Raw genomic sequence first — 17,717 nt, 5'->3', positions numbered from 1 at the left:
ATTCATTAAGTGATATTTAAATTCCTTTTTTTTTTTTTTTTTTTTAGAGCGAGCGCATGTGTGCGTGAGCGGGTGGGGGTGGGGTGGGAGCAGAGGGAGAAGAAGAGAGAGAAACTTAAGTAGGTTCCACGCGGTGGTCGCTCTCACGACCCTGAGATCCTGACCTGAGCCAAAGTCAAGAGTCTGATGCTTACCTGACTGAGCCACCCCCGGAGCCCCTTAATTCCCACATGATTTTTGAAAAAAAATAATGGACCTCTTTAAATTCTCTTTTCCTTATTTTTACTAGAGGGAAGAGTATCTTTCCTCTAAGTATGGAACGGAAAGAGTATCCAATTTTGTTTTACGGGAAAGAAGTCTACGCAGGGGGTGTTTCATTTTAGTCTTACAGTGTTTTAGAACGTGAGCACTGAGACTTGAAATCAGGCGTTTCTACGACTGCAGGCAAAAGAAAGGCCAGGGATCCCTTTGCCCACCGAGTAAGTGAGGTTAAGTCAAGGGCCAGACCCAGTTTAGTTGGTCCAGGGAGCCCTCTTCGGGGCCTCACCTTACTTGATATGAAGTACGGTACTTCCGGTGGCCTGCGAGAGGAAGGACTTTTGCTTTTTTCCAAAGTAGTGTAGAACATGCTTCCAAAGATGAAGACTCCCCCACGTTAGCCATAACGAGGTGTGAGGCATTCTCCTCTGTGTGCCATCGTTACTGGTCACGGAAACTTCACAAGTGACAAGAAACTCTCAGAAGAGCAGGTGCCAAGTGTCTGGTCTACGAGCAGTGAGGTACTGCAGCAGTCCGCCAGAGAACAGAAAGCAAGGACGCAGTGACAGCGAACTCCCTTCGTGCCCTGGAAGAGAACCAGTAAGGGAGGCCTGTTTCCCTCATTAAACTGGATTAATGTCTATATTGATCGCCTTCCCTCCAGATGAATAGCCATAATAGGAGTGCATTGTTCTGGTCTCTTCTGATTGTCTACTGATAGATCCACTGGTATGCATAAGGCCACCCCTTATAATCCTGGTCGGGGCCATGCTTCTCTGCATTTGCTTGGCCAAGAGACCAGGGTTTGAGGCCCAGAAATGAGAGAACCCAAGGAGCAAGAAGGGGACAGACACAGAAGCCGCTAAGGAGGTGGAACACGGGGAGCTTGGTGACAACCCTGCTAATGGGACTCGATGAGGGGATGCCTGGAAGTGCTCCGCACAGCATCAGGCCCCAGGAGGGAACGGGCCGGCATGGGCCGCTAGCGTACAGGGGGATGGGTGAGCGAGCCTAGAACACGGCAGCGTGGCCCGGGGGAGGCTGGAATCCGTCTGTGCCACACTGAGAGGCACACAGGAGTGCGTGAGGACCCCCTTCCCCCGCACGCCCCACACGCAGGCTTCAGGCTCCTCTGAGAAATCTTCTTGCTGCCCAGTGGGCTTTTCTTTTCGTCACCCAAAGAGCAGCCTGCCGGGGTCCAGCCCCGTAGGGGACGATCCAGTTGGAACAGGGACATCTACGGTTTAACCGATTAGCCACCAGCCCAGCTGTTGTCTGCGCTCATGGGGTGACTGGGAAGACACTGTCTCCGTGCGAGCACCTGGTGCCCTGGGGAGGAATGCCAGTGACCGGAACTTGAAATGAAAAGCAGCCCAACCTCAAGGAAAAACGCCCTCACCCTCAGCGAAAGAGTTGGCCCTCCTGGAGCACTTAGACACGTCTGCAAAATGCTTTGACGAGCATGACCTCGTGTGGTTCCTCGTCACTTGCTTTTCTGGGTGTAAGAGGCTTGGAGTAGAACAGCTATGGAGTCTCTTTGGCTTTCCTTCCTGAAGTTTCTCTCTTCCTGGTCAAGTCACATGATCTGAAGGTAACTGGAGGGGTGCTTGCATGGCTCTTCTGGGGTCTTCGCGGCCCCGGCAGGGTGCTGTGTAGCCTGCACAGGTTTCTACCTTCCATGGGTTCTTTCTTGCCCTAGCTCTGGGTCCTGAGAACTCAAGGGGACCCCTCTGAGAAGACTTCTGGGTAAGAAGGGGGGTATTGCAGGCGTTATTTACGGAGCACCAGAGAATAGTTCTGAAACTGCAGGGCTCCATCTGTGACTGCATCACCCGGATTTCTGTGGCTTCTTACTGCTCATGTAGGAGCCGTGGGCCACCACCGGTGGGTGGGTGAGGTTGAAGAGAAAAAATTCATCATGGCTAGACACGTAAGACAGCAGTGTGCATGTGTGCCCTCTCCTGCTGTCTTAGCAGCCTGTGCCTCAGAGGAAAGGGCAGAAGCCCGCAAACTGGTTGCCTTCCAAGGGCACCTTGAAGAAGTCTTATCGAAGCGACAGCCCGATGTTCTGTGGCGGGTAAATAAGCTCTCCTCTTGTTGACCCATCAGCCGAAGTCCTTAGACCTACTGGCTGAAACCACCCACGACCTGGAGAACTCGGCCAGCCACACGGCAAGGACACAGAGTCCCGCCGGGGCTCAGCCCTTTTAATAATACATTTTCTCGGCAGGGCCCGTAAATAAGCATCCTTGCTTCTTTTGCTGGAGACAGTGGGCCTGCCTCCCGTATGCTCCCTCCTTAGGGTGGGAGTGATATCCTCAGCACTTGCTTTTCCAAGTAGAACAGACTTGGAGAAAGCTAGCTGTGCTTTGGCTTTTTTTCTAGAAAGCTGGCTTCCTAGTCGACAGGTCACATGACCTAAATAGAGCTGGGGCAGGGTGGTTGGGTGCTTGTGTGACTCTTCTGGGGTCTGCAGACTCCCGGCCCAGCCCTAATTATAGTGGCTGTGGTAGGCAGGAGCGTGAGACTCAGAGGCACATGGAAAAACGAGTACTTGTACTTGTAGTAGTAGCAAGGGTATTCCCGGAATAACACTTCCGTGTCTTTAACTGAGCAGAGTCGGGGATATTTTAGGGGACCAATTTTGGGCCTGAAGGATTTACGTTTGCCCCGTAGCTCCTAAATCATCTGGCTAGTGGGGGAGACTGTCCCCTGAGACCCATGCAGAGTTTGAGGCCATAGACATTTGCTGAAAAAAGGCAGGTGTAACTCAGCTTGCAATCTTTTCCCTGGAATAAATTTGTCTTCCCGAGTTAATCTCAGAAAAAGCGCAGCTTGGTTGATTTTGTCTCTGGAATTCGAGTCTCTAACACTAGAAATACAATCCCACTGGATGTATTGCTTTGGTGAAGAATTCTTTTCTCTCTACAAGAGGGGCAGTGTGTTGGAGTAAGCACAGGGATTCTGGAACTGGGTTCTTGGCCCAGCTCTGTCACTTAATAGCTGTGTGATGTTGGGCAAGTTACCTGACCTCCCTGCTTCTGTCTCCTTCTCTGCCAAAAGGGGGAAGTAACGGTGGGCATCTACCTTACAGGTTTATGGTGAGGAGAAAATGAGTTAACACGCATAAAGCACAGAGAACAGTGCCTGGTACATAGTTAGGTGCTATATAAAGGATTGTTATCTTTCACTCTTTGAAACCAGAGCAGAATGTGAAATGAAGGGGTGTTGGGCTGCTAGCCTGGAGTAGTAGCGATCTTGGCCCAGGATGCAGGGGGCACGGACTCTCTAATCAGACTTCCCATTAAGTAGTTGGGTAACTCTGAGCCACTCAGAGCTTCAGTTCCTTCATTTTGTGATTTTTTTAAAAAGACTGATTGATCGATCTAGAGAGTGTGAGCAGGAGGAGGCGCAGAGGGAGAGAGAGAATCCCAAGCAGACCCTGGGCTGAGTGCAAAGCCTGACGGAGGGGCTTGATCTCACGACCCTGAGCTGAAACCGAGAGTTGGATGCCTAACCGACTGAGCCATCTAGGTGCCCCGGTTCCTTCACTGTGGGGTGGTGATAACAACCCGAGTGATCATAAAACGATAATGGATAAACAAAACGTGGCGTATACACACAATGCACTATTACCCTGCCATAAAAAGGAATGAAGGCCTGACACTCGCTACAACACGGTTGAATCTTAAAGATGTTATGCCAAGTGACACCTGCCACCCTATCTCAGGGGCCTGCTGCACCCTAACGTGCTTTTCTTTACTTGGGTGTGGCTGCTTGTCAACGAGATGGTTATCCCCTTGATGGGGAGGGGCTGATCCTCTCCACTTTGTGCAGCCCTACCCCCACCCCTAGTCCTTGACTCAGAAGGAGTCACAACAGGTGCTCGAGATGATTCCTCCCTGCATCCCTTACGAGGCACTACAACTACCGCTGGGCCTGGCTGCATCGTGTCCTGCACCTGGGTTGTGCAAACTTCCTAGACTTCTGTTCTGCCCACCGTCACCAAGACATCTTACTTTGTAACACAGAACGTGCGTGTGCATGTGAATGCAGTTTCATTAACTATTACTAACCACTACTATACGTGGTACAATCTGAAATTCTGGATTTATTGGATTTTTTTTTTTTTTAAGATTTTATTTATTTGACAGAGAGACACAGCGAGAGAGGGAACACCAGCAGGGGGAGTGGGAGGGGGAGAAGCAGGCCTCCCGCCGAGCAGGGAGCCCGATGCCGGTCTCGATCCCAGGACCCTGGGACCTTGACCTGAGCCGAAGGCAGACGCTTAACAACGGAGCCACCCAGGCGCCCCGGGATATATTGGATTTTTAAAAAATGCTTGTAGTAACACTGACTTTGTATCCATGACTTTTTGTTTGGAAAACACGGTCAGTAGGAGACTGGCTCATGCAAGGGTGTGTCCACCCCTGGCCGCTGGTGGGGGGGGGGGGATGGGGCTGACAGGTCAGGCTCTGCAGGGAACAGAGTGAGTGACCGGGTTGGTGGCTTGGAGGAAAGCCGCAGTCTCAGTGCTGGTGGGACCTCAGGATGCCCATGCAGGCTCTCATGTCCCTTAACGCCGGTGGAGCCCATTCTGACTCCAGTTGCTTTAGCCGAACGAGCTTTTCCTAGTTCACCCTTTCCTGGGGGGCGGAGGGGTGTCATTTAAATGTGTTGTGTGCTGGGGGTTGGATTTTTGGCTTGGTGGTCCAACCCCTTCCTCCTCGAGCAGGACAGAACTCCTCCCTGTTCACACGACTGCCCTTTAGATGTGTGACCGCCCACCCTGAGGTCGCTGTGAACAGCCTGTGCCCTCCGGACTCGGGGCCCGGCACCCTCCTGCCGACAATTGGTTCTGCTCGCCATCTGCGTTGTGGGGGAAAGTGGCGTCCCTTGGAAGGGAATGGGGGCGGCCAGGCCCGGCCCTGGTGATCCCGGGACCCGCGGCATCTGAAGACAGCTGTAAGAAGGCATCCATCCCCCTCAGCGCGCGGCCGCGGGCTCTTCCAGCCTTCGTCCGCGAGGCTGGGGTCTGAGAGGGACACAGATCTCCTTGTCTTCCTGTGAGCCCCGCCCGCAATCCTACAAGGATGTTGCTCGTGCGTGACCAAAGTGACGAGGCCGTCGGCTGGACCTTCACGGTGGAACCCGGGAACACGTGCCTCTATTTTGAGGCGATTCGGTAGACAGCTTCTCACGGAGCAGTCAGACGGTTATGCTGGCCCTAGGTAGTGAGGAGTTCCTTTCTTTCTTCTTCTTTTTAAAAGATTTTTTTATTTATTTGAGAGAGAGAGTACACAAGCAGGGGGAGGGGCAGAGGGAGAGGGAGAGAGAATCCCAAGCAGACTCCCCGCTGCGCAAGGAGCCCAACATGGGGCTCCATCTCACGACCCCGAGATCATAACCTGAACCGAAACCAAGAGTCGTCGGATGCTTCACAGACTGGGCCCCCCAGGGGCCCCCCCAGGAGTTCCCTTCACTCCATCAGCAAGTGCGAAAGCTCTTGCCTCTGCCGGCTGCCCGCCCCCAACCTCAGCACGCACAGCCCCTCAGCCGGCACAGCCAACACCCCAGCTCCGTGGGGGGACGTTAGGCTGGGACCAGCTCCCAAAGGGCAGGTAACTGCCCCGACACCATGCCCGACTCACTTGGTAAGACTGCCTCGGAACAAGTCCATGGACAAGACTTCAGACAGGATGACGGAGCCCTGCCTGTTGGCCACCGGAGGTAGCCAGGGCCTGTGGTGAAAATCCTGCTTCTAGCTGGGACCCGAAGTGGCTCTAATATGACTCACGCCAGTCCCCTCTTGGACTCTGTCAGCAGGAAGCCAAAGGCTGTGGACATGCTTCCTGGTGCGGGCGCCTGGGTGAGGACAGCCTGGAGCAATGGAGGGTCTTCCTCAGTTGTGTCTCACCCTGACAGATGCCCCTCAAACACAGCATTTGAAACCAGCTCCCAAGACTCTTAGGACAAGTCCTCTCTTCCAGCTGCTTCCAGGTGGCCACCCCACTTCCTGCCCACTGCTGCACGTTGTCACAGTCCCTGGCAGGGGAGTCTAGTCAGGGACTCCCCCACGGTGATGCTCGTGGCAGTCATGATGGTACAGCTGAAAAATGCCATGAGGTGCCCACTGTGCAGGAGCTCCACAAACATCAGTTAGCCTCAAGGAGGGACCAGATTTACTGTCTCCACCCTTTCCCACGGGTAGTTAAGGAGGGTAATAGAAGTAGGTCTATTGAGCAACACCCCAAATCCTGGCCAGAACCACTAAGGGGAAGGATCTCACCGTGAAGTATTTATTGCATTTTCTGGCTCCACATCCTTTACTCCGTCTGAAGCTAAACATCCCGACTTGTTCTTCTCACTGAAGAGGCCCGACCTGTCTCCTGATCTCCTTGAATCTGGGCTGGTCTTGGACTTGCCGGGGCCAAGAGCATGTCATGTGGAATGATGGGGTGCCAGCACTGAACCGAAACCTGAACAAGCCTTGTCCACTTGTTCTTCCTGCATCTTTGTCATGGCCTCGAGAACATTCTTGGGCTATGCAACTGGGAGGTACGAGGCACAGAGCTGAGACTGTGAGCTACCGGAGCGGAGCCAGCTTCCCTCGGCTGACGGCCCAGCGTGAGATGGGCCACGGTCAGCAGCAGAGCCAGAGGTCCGTGGGCCCCCCAGACCCGTGAGGAGTAAATGCTCACGGCTGGATACCGCGGGGGCTTTGCGGGCTGTGTGTTACAGAGCATCACTGTGGCCAAGGTAACTGACGTGCCCACTTATAAATCAGAGAATGATGCACCCTTGGAAGAATCACCAGCAGCAACTTTCGCCTTCAAAGAAAAATGGGCCCCCGCAGATTGATCTTTGCTTGTGCTACCTCGAGCTGAAGATCTTTCCCCGGCCTTCAGTTCTACAGATGTGTTCAATATCTTGGTAGAAACCACAGAATGAGCACAGCAAGAAGTGAAAAGTCATTCTTGATCAGGCATTAGATTGACGAAGAGGGTCGAAGCAGAGCCCGGAAAAGAGATGCCTCCCTGTATTTCCACGGACTGCCGAGAGCAGGGGGCTTCTCTCCCCAGGCAGGGTGGCTCTTTGCAGCAGTCTTCAACTGTTCTTCATGTTAACATCTGGATAAAACTCCCCTTCATGCGGAGCTCGGTGTGTGTACAGACCACCGGGAGGTCACCTTTGTAAGACTCATGGGTGAGGGGTGGCAGTGTTTGGCTTCCCTAATTTCAGTGTGAATCAGAAGCACAGATATGCATCTGGCAGGACGAACTCATGAATCCCAGTCTGTTGCTCTAGCAGTCGTAGGCTTATCGGCCTCCTGAGCCCGAGTCCCCAAACTCCTAGCACACAGAGACACATAAAAGTACTCTGTTCTACCTTTTGAAATATTATGCAGACCAGAAAACACGGCAGGGCTTATGAGATCAACGCCAAGCTTCCGGCTCTACCCTGACAATGATTGAATGGGGCCTCGGGAGGAACTTCATGAATGTTCTCCGGTGATTCAAGGCCTGCCATCAATCAGTGTCGGCCAGTGTACTTCCTGAAAGGGAGTCTTGTCTCTCAGAGATTAATTTATAGGTGGGGGAGGGTATAAACAAGTTGCCTCCAATTTCCCTGTGAAATACTAATCTCCCCTCCCTCTTCTTGACTTGTCTCAGCTGAGTCTCTGACCCAAGAGCGATGGACATGCACGACACGTGCCTTTGGGTGGGGAGACCCCTCAAGTTGGTTTCTGGTCCTGTGGGCTCCCAGGGCTTGCCCTCACAGACGCCCCTGTCTCTCAGGTCTTGGCGTGAGCATCCAGAAAGACCGCCGGCTTGGCTCTGCAAAGGGAAACCATTGTGAGCCTCTGCCCGATGCAGGACAGGAACAGAGAGAGGAATTCAGGGACAGCAGCTGGGGGGCAGGAGGACATCCACACAGCCCACCCTCTGCTTAGTGCTTCACTGGGGTTTCAGGAGGAGACGGTGATTTTTAAACGAGCATTCACGAGGGGGTGAGCCAACAGAGAGAGAGAGACTCAGTGGGATCCGTGCAAATAAAGCTTTCTTTCTTTCCAAGTGCAATGGGTGTGTCATTCTTCTTGTAAGACTGCTGTGATTCAAGCCCAGGCCTCTGGCTGGGTTCTAAAACCCAATTCTGGAGGAACACAGGATTTATTAACACTTGATATATTATACAAGCTCTAGAAAGAAAGAGTTGCCATGAGGCAACTACACCTTCGCAAAATTTGATTTTTAAATTGGAGAGCAAAAGGTTCGCAGTGCACAAGCTAACTGTGAAGTCTCAGTCACTGGAAAGTACAAACAAAGCCCACTGAGATTAAGGAATACAGACACTGAAGATGCCTACCCAGCAGGTGCTTGTGGTTGAAGTAAGAGAGGCTATCTCTAATACTCCTTCCCCATGAGCGGCGGTTCTCAGCGCGTGGTCTCCAGACCAGCACCCTCAGCCTCACTGAGGAGTTTGTAGCTTGTTTTAAGAATGCTGATTCTCAGGCCTCTTCCCGGACCCACTGAATCAGAAACTCGTCTGGGTTGTCACAAGCCCTCCTCAGGATTCTGATGTGTGCTCAGGTTTGAGACTGACACGTTTATGAGATAAAATCGGCCTCCCCAGGGACACAGGAAACGGCTGTCCTTCCCAGAGATCTAGTCCTTGCTGCCTCAGGGCATCTGCGTAACGGGCTACCTGCGCCCCTGTGCACCAAGGTCGCTGGCTCCTGGCACGTACCAGCCTCGGGAAGATACGGAAAAGCATGCATCACTTTCCCGTGTCCTTGACTGAGTCCACTAGGCCCATGCCCCTGCCGTCCACAGCTCACCTACTAAGCCATTGGCGTCTCGCCGCACCTACTGCCCGAAACCGATTTCTCTATCAATAAAGAAAACCTAAGTCATGCCGTGCTGACAAATCACCCGCAAACTCCCCTCCCATGACAGGATAATGGTAAATCTGTGCTCCTGACAGCCCTGGAATGTAGGCTGGTGACGATACTCTGCTCCACGCAGTCCCCAGGGAACCCCGGCGGCCCTATGTCCGTCTGGACACTTGCTTCTACGAACAAGATGGGAGAAGGGCACACAGCAGCAGACTGGCTTTTCAAGCTCCCACCTGCAACGGACACGTCACCTCTCGCCAATGTTCCACTGCCAATGCAATCGCACGGCCAAGCCTGACTTCCGAAGTAGGCAGGGAGTACCCAGGAAAAGAAATGGAACATCTGAGAACAGCCCAAATGATTACTGCCCAAGGTTACAGGTGGACCACAACACCCATCGTGTGCAAAGCTCTGTATCAACGTTAAAGAAATGGTGGGACCCAGTGTTTCCAGGTTTAGGTTCACTATCATTTTATTCCTGCTCACTTTTTTTTTTTTTTTAAATAAACTCTGTGCCCAACGTGGGGCTCAAACTCGTGACCTTGGGATTAAGAGTCTCATGCTCTGCCGACTGAGCCAGCCATTCGCCCCCGTTCCTGTTCACCTTCACATCTACAAAACCTACACCCTCCCCACCTAAGATCTTTTTTGTTCAAACTTTTTCAAATAAAAAAAAAAATTTTTTTTTTTTTTTGAGACCGTGCACGTGCGTGAGTTGGGAGAGGCGGTAGAAGCAGAGGGAGAGGGAAAGAGAATCTTAAGCAGGCTCCATGCTCAGCACAAAGCCCAACCTGGGGCTCGATCTCAGCACCCTGAGATCACGACGCCAGCAGAAATCAAGAGTCAGATGCTTAACGAACTGAGCCACCCAGGGGGCCCTCGCATTTTTTTAAATTAAAAAAAAAAAAAACCTGAAGTTAACATACACTCACAGAAGTGCACAAATTGTGAGTATACAGTCTGCTGAATTATCATAAAGGGAACATAGGAGGGTAGCTACTTCCAGGCTAAGACGCAAACCATTCCTAGGGGCTCGCCAGCTCCTGGGAGGCTCCCTCCCAGTAACCTCCCCCCTCCCTAGTAGTAACGCTCTCCTGACTTTCAATGCCACCCTCCAAGGATGTTTTTACCCCTATTCATTCAACTAGTATTGGTCAGCCCTTTGGAAGACTGGCTTTTCGGGGTGGTGGTAGCGTATTTCTAGGGAGGATTGAGGGACCCAATCTAATTAGTGACTATTACCTTTATTATCTGTTTGAGCACATCAGTTTCATTGCAGAGCAGATGGATCTGAGCCAGAATCTCTCTGCCGCCCAACACGTGAGAAATCAGTGGCCACCTGGCTGGCCCTGGGTGTGGAGCCGCCTGACCAGTCTGGTGGCAAAGCAGCCTCTGCCCGCCTGTGCTCAGGGCCCTCCCTCTCTGCCACACAGCCTCACCCCTGCAGGTGGTTCCAGCGCTGGGCAAACTGGATCTTTCTGGGTTGGGGGCGGGGAACGGGTGTAAAACCTGTTTTGGCTCAAAAACAAGACGGGCATTTGGTCTTCAGATTATTTCTTATGCAACTTCCATGGCCTGAAAAGGAGGCATATAGTTCCCATCCCCGCGCCTCTTAAATCATCAAAGGATCTTCGTGGAGAGGCATGGGGCAGCTGGTTTTCTAAAACACCAGCTCTGCCCCGAAATGTCCTCAAAATCTGACCTATCTGTACCAGCATGCACCCAGAAAACATGACATTTTGCTTTCTAGCTTCTCGGCAAAATCTTTGCGGGAATTCAGGCTGGGTAGCTCAGGGACAAGTACGAATTCTACCTTTCACGCTCCAAGAGCTGACTGTGACTTCCCAGCTCCCGGCCCAGGAAATAGCCAGTGACTTCGGCGGGGACAGAGGGGGAGCGAGTGTGAGCGGTCCTGGAACAGAGTGGCCATGGGCTCAGCCACATCCTTTTGTGGTAATCATCCTCAGCAAAATGGACTGAAAAGATATTCTTATGACGGTCTGGCTTCTAAATCACAGCCATGCTGAGTAACAGCAGAGCAAACGTATGACTGGTAATTTCCTTATGGCGCAACGTAGAACAATCTCTGGCGGAGGCCCAGGGCCTAAAAAGGATTTTCTTTCAGTAGAAAAGAAAACAGCACACTGTCTTTATTCCAAAGGCAAGGCAATGGGTTGCGGCCTTCTTCCTGTGCAGAAACAGTCCTGCTTTTTCAGGAAAAGGGAAAGGGATAGATGGGCTTAGGAAAACACTGCAGAGCTGCCTGCTCAATCGCTGTCCCTCACATACCGCCCCCCCACCCCTGCACCACGGTAGCCGTGGCTCCTGGCCTTCTAGAACGGCCTGCTCCAGAGTTGCAGAAATGCCACCAAACACGGACAAACACCACGCAGAGGCCACGTTGGCTCCTCATACACCCAAGATAAAAGACTAGGCGTCGTGTTTCTTGTTTTGGTCCGGCTCTCTCCAGCCCTCCCGACTTGTTTGTAAAACAACTATGGTAGTGCCTCGTAATTCGGGAGTAAAACCGTTCTCAGCGTGGACCAGAGGCCACACCGAGAAACACCGGGGTGAGGCCCACCATCGGCATTTCCCCCCAGCTCCCACCAGCAGTTCCCGTACATGCAGCGAAGGCAGAAGTTCTCACAAAAGCATCATGAAAATCAGACTCTCTGCTTGCAGCCGGCTCCCGGCAGCAAAGAACCCATTAGGATGGGATCCCATCTGCGAGGGTTAGCCCGTTACCTGCAGTATCTCAGGGCCACAAAAGTTGGGGGTAAGTTCCCCTTAGCGTACGGGCAACTTACACGCAATACTTGGTTTATCAGGGGGACTCGTCTAGACAGCACGCTCCTGGCACCCCCCTCAACCCCCGCCACCCCCTGCATAGGGTTTAGTCCATTATTTAATGTCACGACGGCGGCAGGATGAGTCATGTTTCACTTTCTTAACGTTAAAGTCTCAAAGTTCCCACTGCTCTATTCCTTCTGTCTGGGGGAGGATGCTGGCCTTCGGCTTCTAGTTTTCCAGCGCGAGGCTGTCTGAAAAAAGAGACTGCCTGTCACTTAAAAGGTTTAGGCTTCTCTTCACGCCAGCCAGAAAACAAAATCAGGAGTCTCCAGCCCCATGCCGGCCTCATTGGGGGGCCTTGCCCGAGTGTCTGGCCACAAATCCCTTTATGGACTCACACCTCAATAAGCAGCAGCTGAAGCAAATGCGGGAGAATCAGGCTGGTTTATATAATGTGCCAAGACCCCAAGATAAAACGCCTTCTAAGCGCCCAGCGGTAGCAGCATAAACAAGGCCTACGCCGGCAAACCCAGAAGCCAGGTACAGATTGAACGAGGCCTCACTCCATGATAAAAACCGCTCGTTCGGTTTTGTAAAATTCAGCGTAAGAAATCTGAAATGGAGCACAAAGGTGTAAGAATTCATTTTCTCATGCACTGACACCACGAATGCCTTCCTTTTCAAACAGAACAAAACTCCCAGGACCTCAAACCCCCTGAGAGGTGTCCCTGCTCCAAAGGCACGCCATGCCGTCGAGGGGCAGAAAACTCACAGACCTACTTTGCTTCAAACACAAATGCTCTTCTGTCTTAATTTATTGTGCTATTTCAGGTCTGAAGGAGCCTGAAAAACTACGCGAACTGAAATTGAGGCCTGACGCCAGAGCTAGTGGATCTGTCCTGGGACAGACAGAGGTGCTCATGCCCCTAGGTAGCTGTGACCTCACTTTAATGGTTCAAGAAAAGAGGACGGCCCTTCTGCCCCAGATGTCCCGCCACGGGCCTGGGCCTGGGCCTGGGCAGGGGCGGGGAGCATTTCTTACCGCCCCAAGTTGGCCTCAATTTCGAGCACCGCTTTTTACAGCTCCTCTTGAGTTCTTCTCTGAACGACGCATTCCTCGCAGCCCGTGAAACAAGCCTTCTAGGAAAGGCACTGTGATACACACCTGCTGGAAAAAATCTGTCCTCTGGTCCCTTTTTTGAGCTCAGCAGTGCATGAACAGATGAGAGGAAGGAAAGAGGAACAGAGAAAGGTGTGAGAAAAGCCTCCGTGACATTTCTCCCGTGCACCTGGCTCTCGCAAACAGCCCGGGTTAAAATTCACCACCAGTGACCGTGCCCAAACACCTCATTTGCATTTTGGCCGCCATGCTTCTTCATTTGAACGAGGTGGACTCAGTCCCCTTTACTTTGTAAAAGGGACTGCAAGGCAGGTGCCGTCACCCAACAGGTACACCGAAAACGAGGGCCAGAGGCCAGTGCCCTGCACCTGAGAAGAGCTCACTCGTTGCCTCCGCTTGGAGATTACCTGTCTGATGAGCTGCTTGCCTAATAAGGTCTTAAATTTTCGACGCTTGACGGGCAACCTGAGTACCGGGCAGAGCTGTGCGAACAGAGCCGTGTTCTCCTCTCGGCCAAGTGCAAGACCGACGGGCCGGCTCTCCCGGCCCATGCAGTCCATCAGCCCGGCTTCCGGGGCCGTAAGTCAACAGGGCCGGGCAGACAGCTGTCAGAGACAGAGCGGGGACACGCACAAGAGCTTAATGAAATTTTATTTTGAAAATATGGCAAGAGTCTAAGGCACTTCAAACATTTAAATACATGTAAGACCAAAGTAAATGTGACATGGTAGAAAGGAATCCATAAATATGTGGAGAACTACACTAGGTTTCCCTAGAGGCAAATATACTGCCAACTCCTCTAACAAGATCCAACCTTTGCCATCGGATGCGGACTCGGGTGATGATTAATAAAAACATGGCAACGTTACACGTAGTTCCTCCTGTCTCAATGACTATGGAATACAAAAGTCGAAAATACTGTGTCCATTTTATATAGATACCTTTTATATAAAAAGTCATATAATATATCCACCTAAATTAACCCAACTGAAAAGACTTCCTTTCGTAAGTTTTCTACTTTTCGAGAGTTCCGTTTTTGATTTTGAAACCAGAAACCTACCAGGCCCAGGCCCAAGGTGCTGATGACCAGTCATCACCACTGCCTTACTTGAGAAGAGTAAACACACACACACACACACACACACACACACAAATCAACAAAACCGTCCTGGAATGGAATCTTCAGAGAGCTTTCCAGTGGCTCCACGTTAAGTCAACATAAATACTTGTGGAACATTTTTAAAAATGTCAAGCCAGTGAGAAGCTGATGCTTCCCGGCAGTGGCAAGGTGGGGAGAGACTAGGACTGTACATAACGGAGCAGAGACTCGACAGCCAAGGAGCCGGGGGTGAGCACGCCCAGCGCAGAGGGAAGACAGCCAGGAGGGAGGCGGCGTGTGCCCGGCGGCCGGCTCCCGCCGGCTCGGCTTCCACCACGCAGCTCCAGGCGCCAGGCCTCCCGTTCTGCGTGCTGGTGAGCTCAGGCACAATACGTATACATTCAGTATCTGTCACCCCAACAGGAACAAGTAGCAGCTTAATGGTGGCATGTAAATGGACGGCTATTTGCATCTAATCAATCAAATGAACTTCGGTGGGTGGGACCAGGAGATGTCTTCCTTCCAAGCCTAGGGGTGCCCTAGAGACCAGGAGAGGAGAAAAAAATGGGGGGTTAATAAGTGACCTCAGGCAGATGCATCCTCTGTGACCGAGGAACTCCGTCCAGAACAGTTGACAACCACCTGTGCGCGGAGCGCGGACCCCTGGAACATGGGATACAGACCCGGTCTGCTGTGCCGTCCTGGGAAGTCAGCGTCCTGCTAAAGGGGGGACTCGCGGCCCACGGGTCGCTGCTCACTGTGTGCCTTCAGAAAAATGCCAGGGACGTAGCAGTATGTACTCATGGGTGCCCCAGGTGCCATTTGGGTAATTCTGCCCAGAACTAAACCCTTTATGTATGTGAGCGTCTGTCTCCTGAGGACGAGCAGAGGTCAGCTCTCCTGGCCGCCTGGGGGAGCAAAAGTCACGAACCCTTAAGTTCCAGACTAACACTCCCCATTTCGGAAGCCTCAGAAAACCTGTGTCTCCTGTCAACTCTCGGAAGAAGGGGGCCCACTGTTCTGGTGGACGTGAGCCTGTTCCTAAACGGCAGATGCACAACACTGACCGGAGACTGGGCCTTGGCAAAGTTGACGTGGGCGTACAGAAGAACGGCGATGTCCTTGTGTCCTGCCTCCAGGGCTATCGAGAGCGCGGTGCTGCCGTCCTAAAGAGAACATGGAAAAGAACAAGCCAGGGTGGGTTTCTCAAACTTCCAGACAGCCGAAAGGGAGCAAAACAAATACTCTCCAAGAACTGTGACGGTTCCCCAAATCGGTTCAGTCCTTCGGGAGACTTTTCTGGACCTCTGCGCGCGAAGCCCTGAGGCTACCATGAGGCACCGCGCCCACCCGAGCGGAGTCGCGGTCGGAAGACAGTCACCTCATCCCCACTGTGCCTCCCGGTGGCTAGTGTGGAGGTGCGGGCCCCGTGCACCCTCAACACAGGCTGCCTGCCAAGGACTCACCCCACTACTCTTTCCACCAGCTGTGGGCCGCAGGAGAAGATGGGGTAGAAACCTAAGTGTCTGTGTGTATCTTTACAGTGAGCAAGCAGTACCACAGGGTATGTTTGGATACCCTGCCACTTGCCAACGATCTTTTAACGTTGCCCTTGGGGAGGGAGCCGATCCTCCGGCCCTAAGCACCCCTATCGCCCGCTGCGAACACCATCCATGCACAGTCACTGAATCCTGGGCCTTGCAGAAACGCATCGTATGAAAATCCGAGGGGAAATACTAAATATGGGGAAGTCAAAGTTTCCAGTTACGTGTTTGGCTTCCATGAACTCGCAGGGCTTCGGATGCATGTCAAGGAGGGAGAAGGCCAAACTCAGCACCATTTACTTTCTGTCTGGTCTTGGAATGAGGATGCCCTGCTGGTCACTAGCAGCAGGAAACAATTCTCTTGTGGTCGGCATCTGACGGTCCTTCCCTCCCACTCGGAATTCTCGCAGGGACTTGCCCTCCCCCTCTCCCCTCCTCCTTCCTTCCTCCCACCTTCCTGAGGTGACCAGCATTTCTGGAAGCCACTTGTGGCTCTGGGGCCTCTTATGACTACATCTACGGGCTATTCTTGGCTAAGAGAGAGCAGAAGTAAGAGCAAACAAAAAATCAAGACACATGCCACACACACTGTTCTCGAGGAAGGGGAAGTTGGAAGCACTCCTTCTGCTCCCGCCGAAGTTAGGGGCATGGGGGACAGGGGCAGCTTCTTCAGCCCCGGGGGGGCGTCTGCCACATGGAAGCCCGCTGTCGGCTCCCCGGTCCTGGGTACGAGTAAACGCCTGCACTGGTTTGCTCTTCCTGCTGGCCTGGGCCCACTGGGATCTTTTGCTTAGTGCCCAAAAAGTATATTTTCCTTCTAAGTTTTTATTTTTAGTGTTTTGAGCTGAAGGAAGCTCTGGGCCAAACCCGTGCTCCACGGAGATAAACTTTCCAAAGTAGAACCAACCCAGCCTGTCCTCTGTGACCTCTGCCCTTCAAACCACAGCTCCAACCAAATATTAGTTCCTGTGCCTTCACCTACTGGTCCTCCTCCCCTTTGGCCTGGAGACATGCAGAGGCAGCTGCTTTCCTTACAATGTTTCCCAGGCGAGGGGTTATCTGCAACAGGGACGGCTTGGGAACGGGGAGAGCAGACTGGGGTTACGATGATGGAACGGCCAAGGCAGGAGCCGGGAGATGTGCCCGAAGGCGCCGCATGGTCTGGAGGGTCTGGCTGATGAGATACATGAGTGATTCCCTCTGAGGGGCCCCAGTGAGGGGCCGCTTGCCCTCATTTCGGGGGTGGGGACAGCTGGCTCTAGTCATCTAGTAGTTCTGGCCCAGAACAGCTAGCAACCCAGCTTTCCCCATGCTCCGGGGACCCGGTCCTCTCTTCTTCGTGGACCTGCAAGATGCCTGCGCTCCGTCTGCTCTGGGTCGTCAGTCTGTGTTTTCCCCTGCTGCACGCTGGCTCTCCGACGAGCTCATCACCCTCCTCCTGCAACGAGCGTGGCCGCTGCAGCCTCATCGGCCTGCCTTTGGCTCTAATTCCTGGGAGCGTGAGTTTGCACGTGGGCCATGCTGCCGTGCTGGGCCAGGAAGGGCGGCGGCCAGGACCACAGCACGAGGTCCCCCGTGAGTAGCGCGGAGAACGGGCCCTTTCCCCTCCGCCAAGGGGTCCTGCAGAGCCCCAAGCGGGCAGCCCCGTGGAGGCCGCGTCGCTCACTTACGTTGTCCTCCAGGTGGCCGTTGCAGCCCGGCTGGGCCAGCAGCAGCTTGACGATCTCCGCGTGCCCGTGCTCGCTGGCACACATGAGCGCCGTGGAGCCCTCGTCGTCCTGGATGTTGACGTCAGCCCCACAGGCTAGCAGGCCCTTCACCATGTCGATCCGCCCGTGGCTGACGGCCAGCATGAGGGCTGTCTGACCTGCCTGTGGGGAGTGGCGGGGCCCATGAGCGGCACAGCACAGACCGGCTGCGGGGGGGGCGGCCTGTGCGGGGCGGGGGCGGGAGGTGGGGGGGGAACGGCGGGAGGACAGACAGGACAAAGCAGATGTGGAACGAATCTGG

The 17,717-nt window shown here is 53.2% G+C and overlaps 1 protein-coding gene across 12 annotated transcripts in view; it reads right to left on the bottom strand.

The window, feature by feature from the left end:
- Window positions 1-13,698: 13,698 nt before the first annotated feature.
- Window positions 13,699-17,717, bottom strand: part of KANK1 (KN motif and ankyrin repeat domains 1) — a 207,596-nt gene continuing 203,577 nt past the window's right edge. For all 12 annotated transcript variants that reach the window (XM_073878118.1, XM_073878116.1, XM_073878112.1 and 9 more), the window contains 3 exons: window positions 17,378-17,578; window positions 15,231-15,329; window positions 13,699-14,702 (listed from right to left, as the gene is read on the bottom strand). In XM_073878118.1, coding sequence (XP_073734219.1) covers window positions 14,640-14,702; window positions 15,231-15,329; window positions 17,378-17,578 — 363 coding nt within the window. In that variant the 3' untranslated portion in view covers window positions 13,699-14,639. The remainder of the gene's footprint in view (window positions 14,703-15,230; window positions 15,330-17,377; window positions 17,579-17,717) is intronic.

Source organism: Callorhinus ursinus, unplaced genomic scaffold (genome assembly GCF_003265705.2).
Source record: "Callorhinus ursinus isolate GAN/ISIS: 27379988/994484 unplaced genomic scaffold, GSC_fseal_2.0 scaffold28, whole genome shotgun sequence".
Taxonomy (NCBI): Eukaryota; Metazoa; Chordata; class Mammalia; order Carnivora; family Otariidae; genus Callorhinus; species Callorhinus ursinus.
The sequence above is the reverse complement of the archived record's forward strand: the minus strand, read 5'-3'. Positions and strand labels throughout refer to the sequence as shown.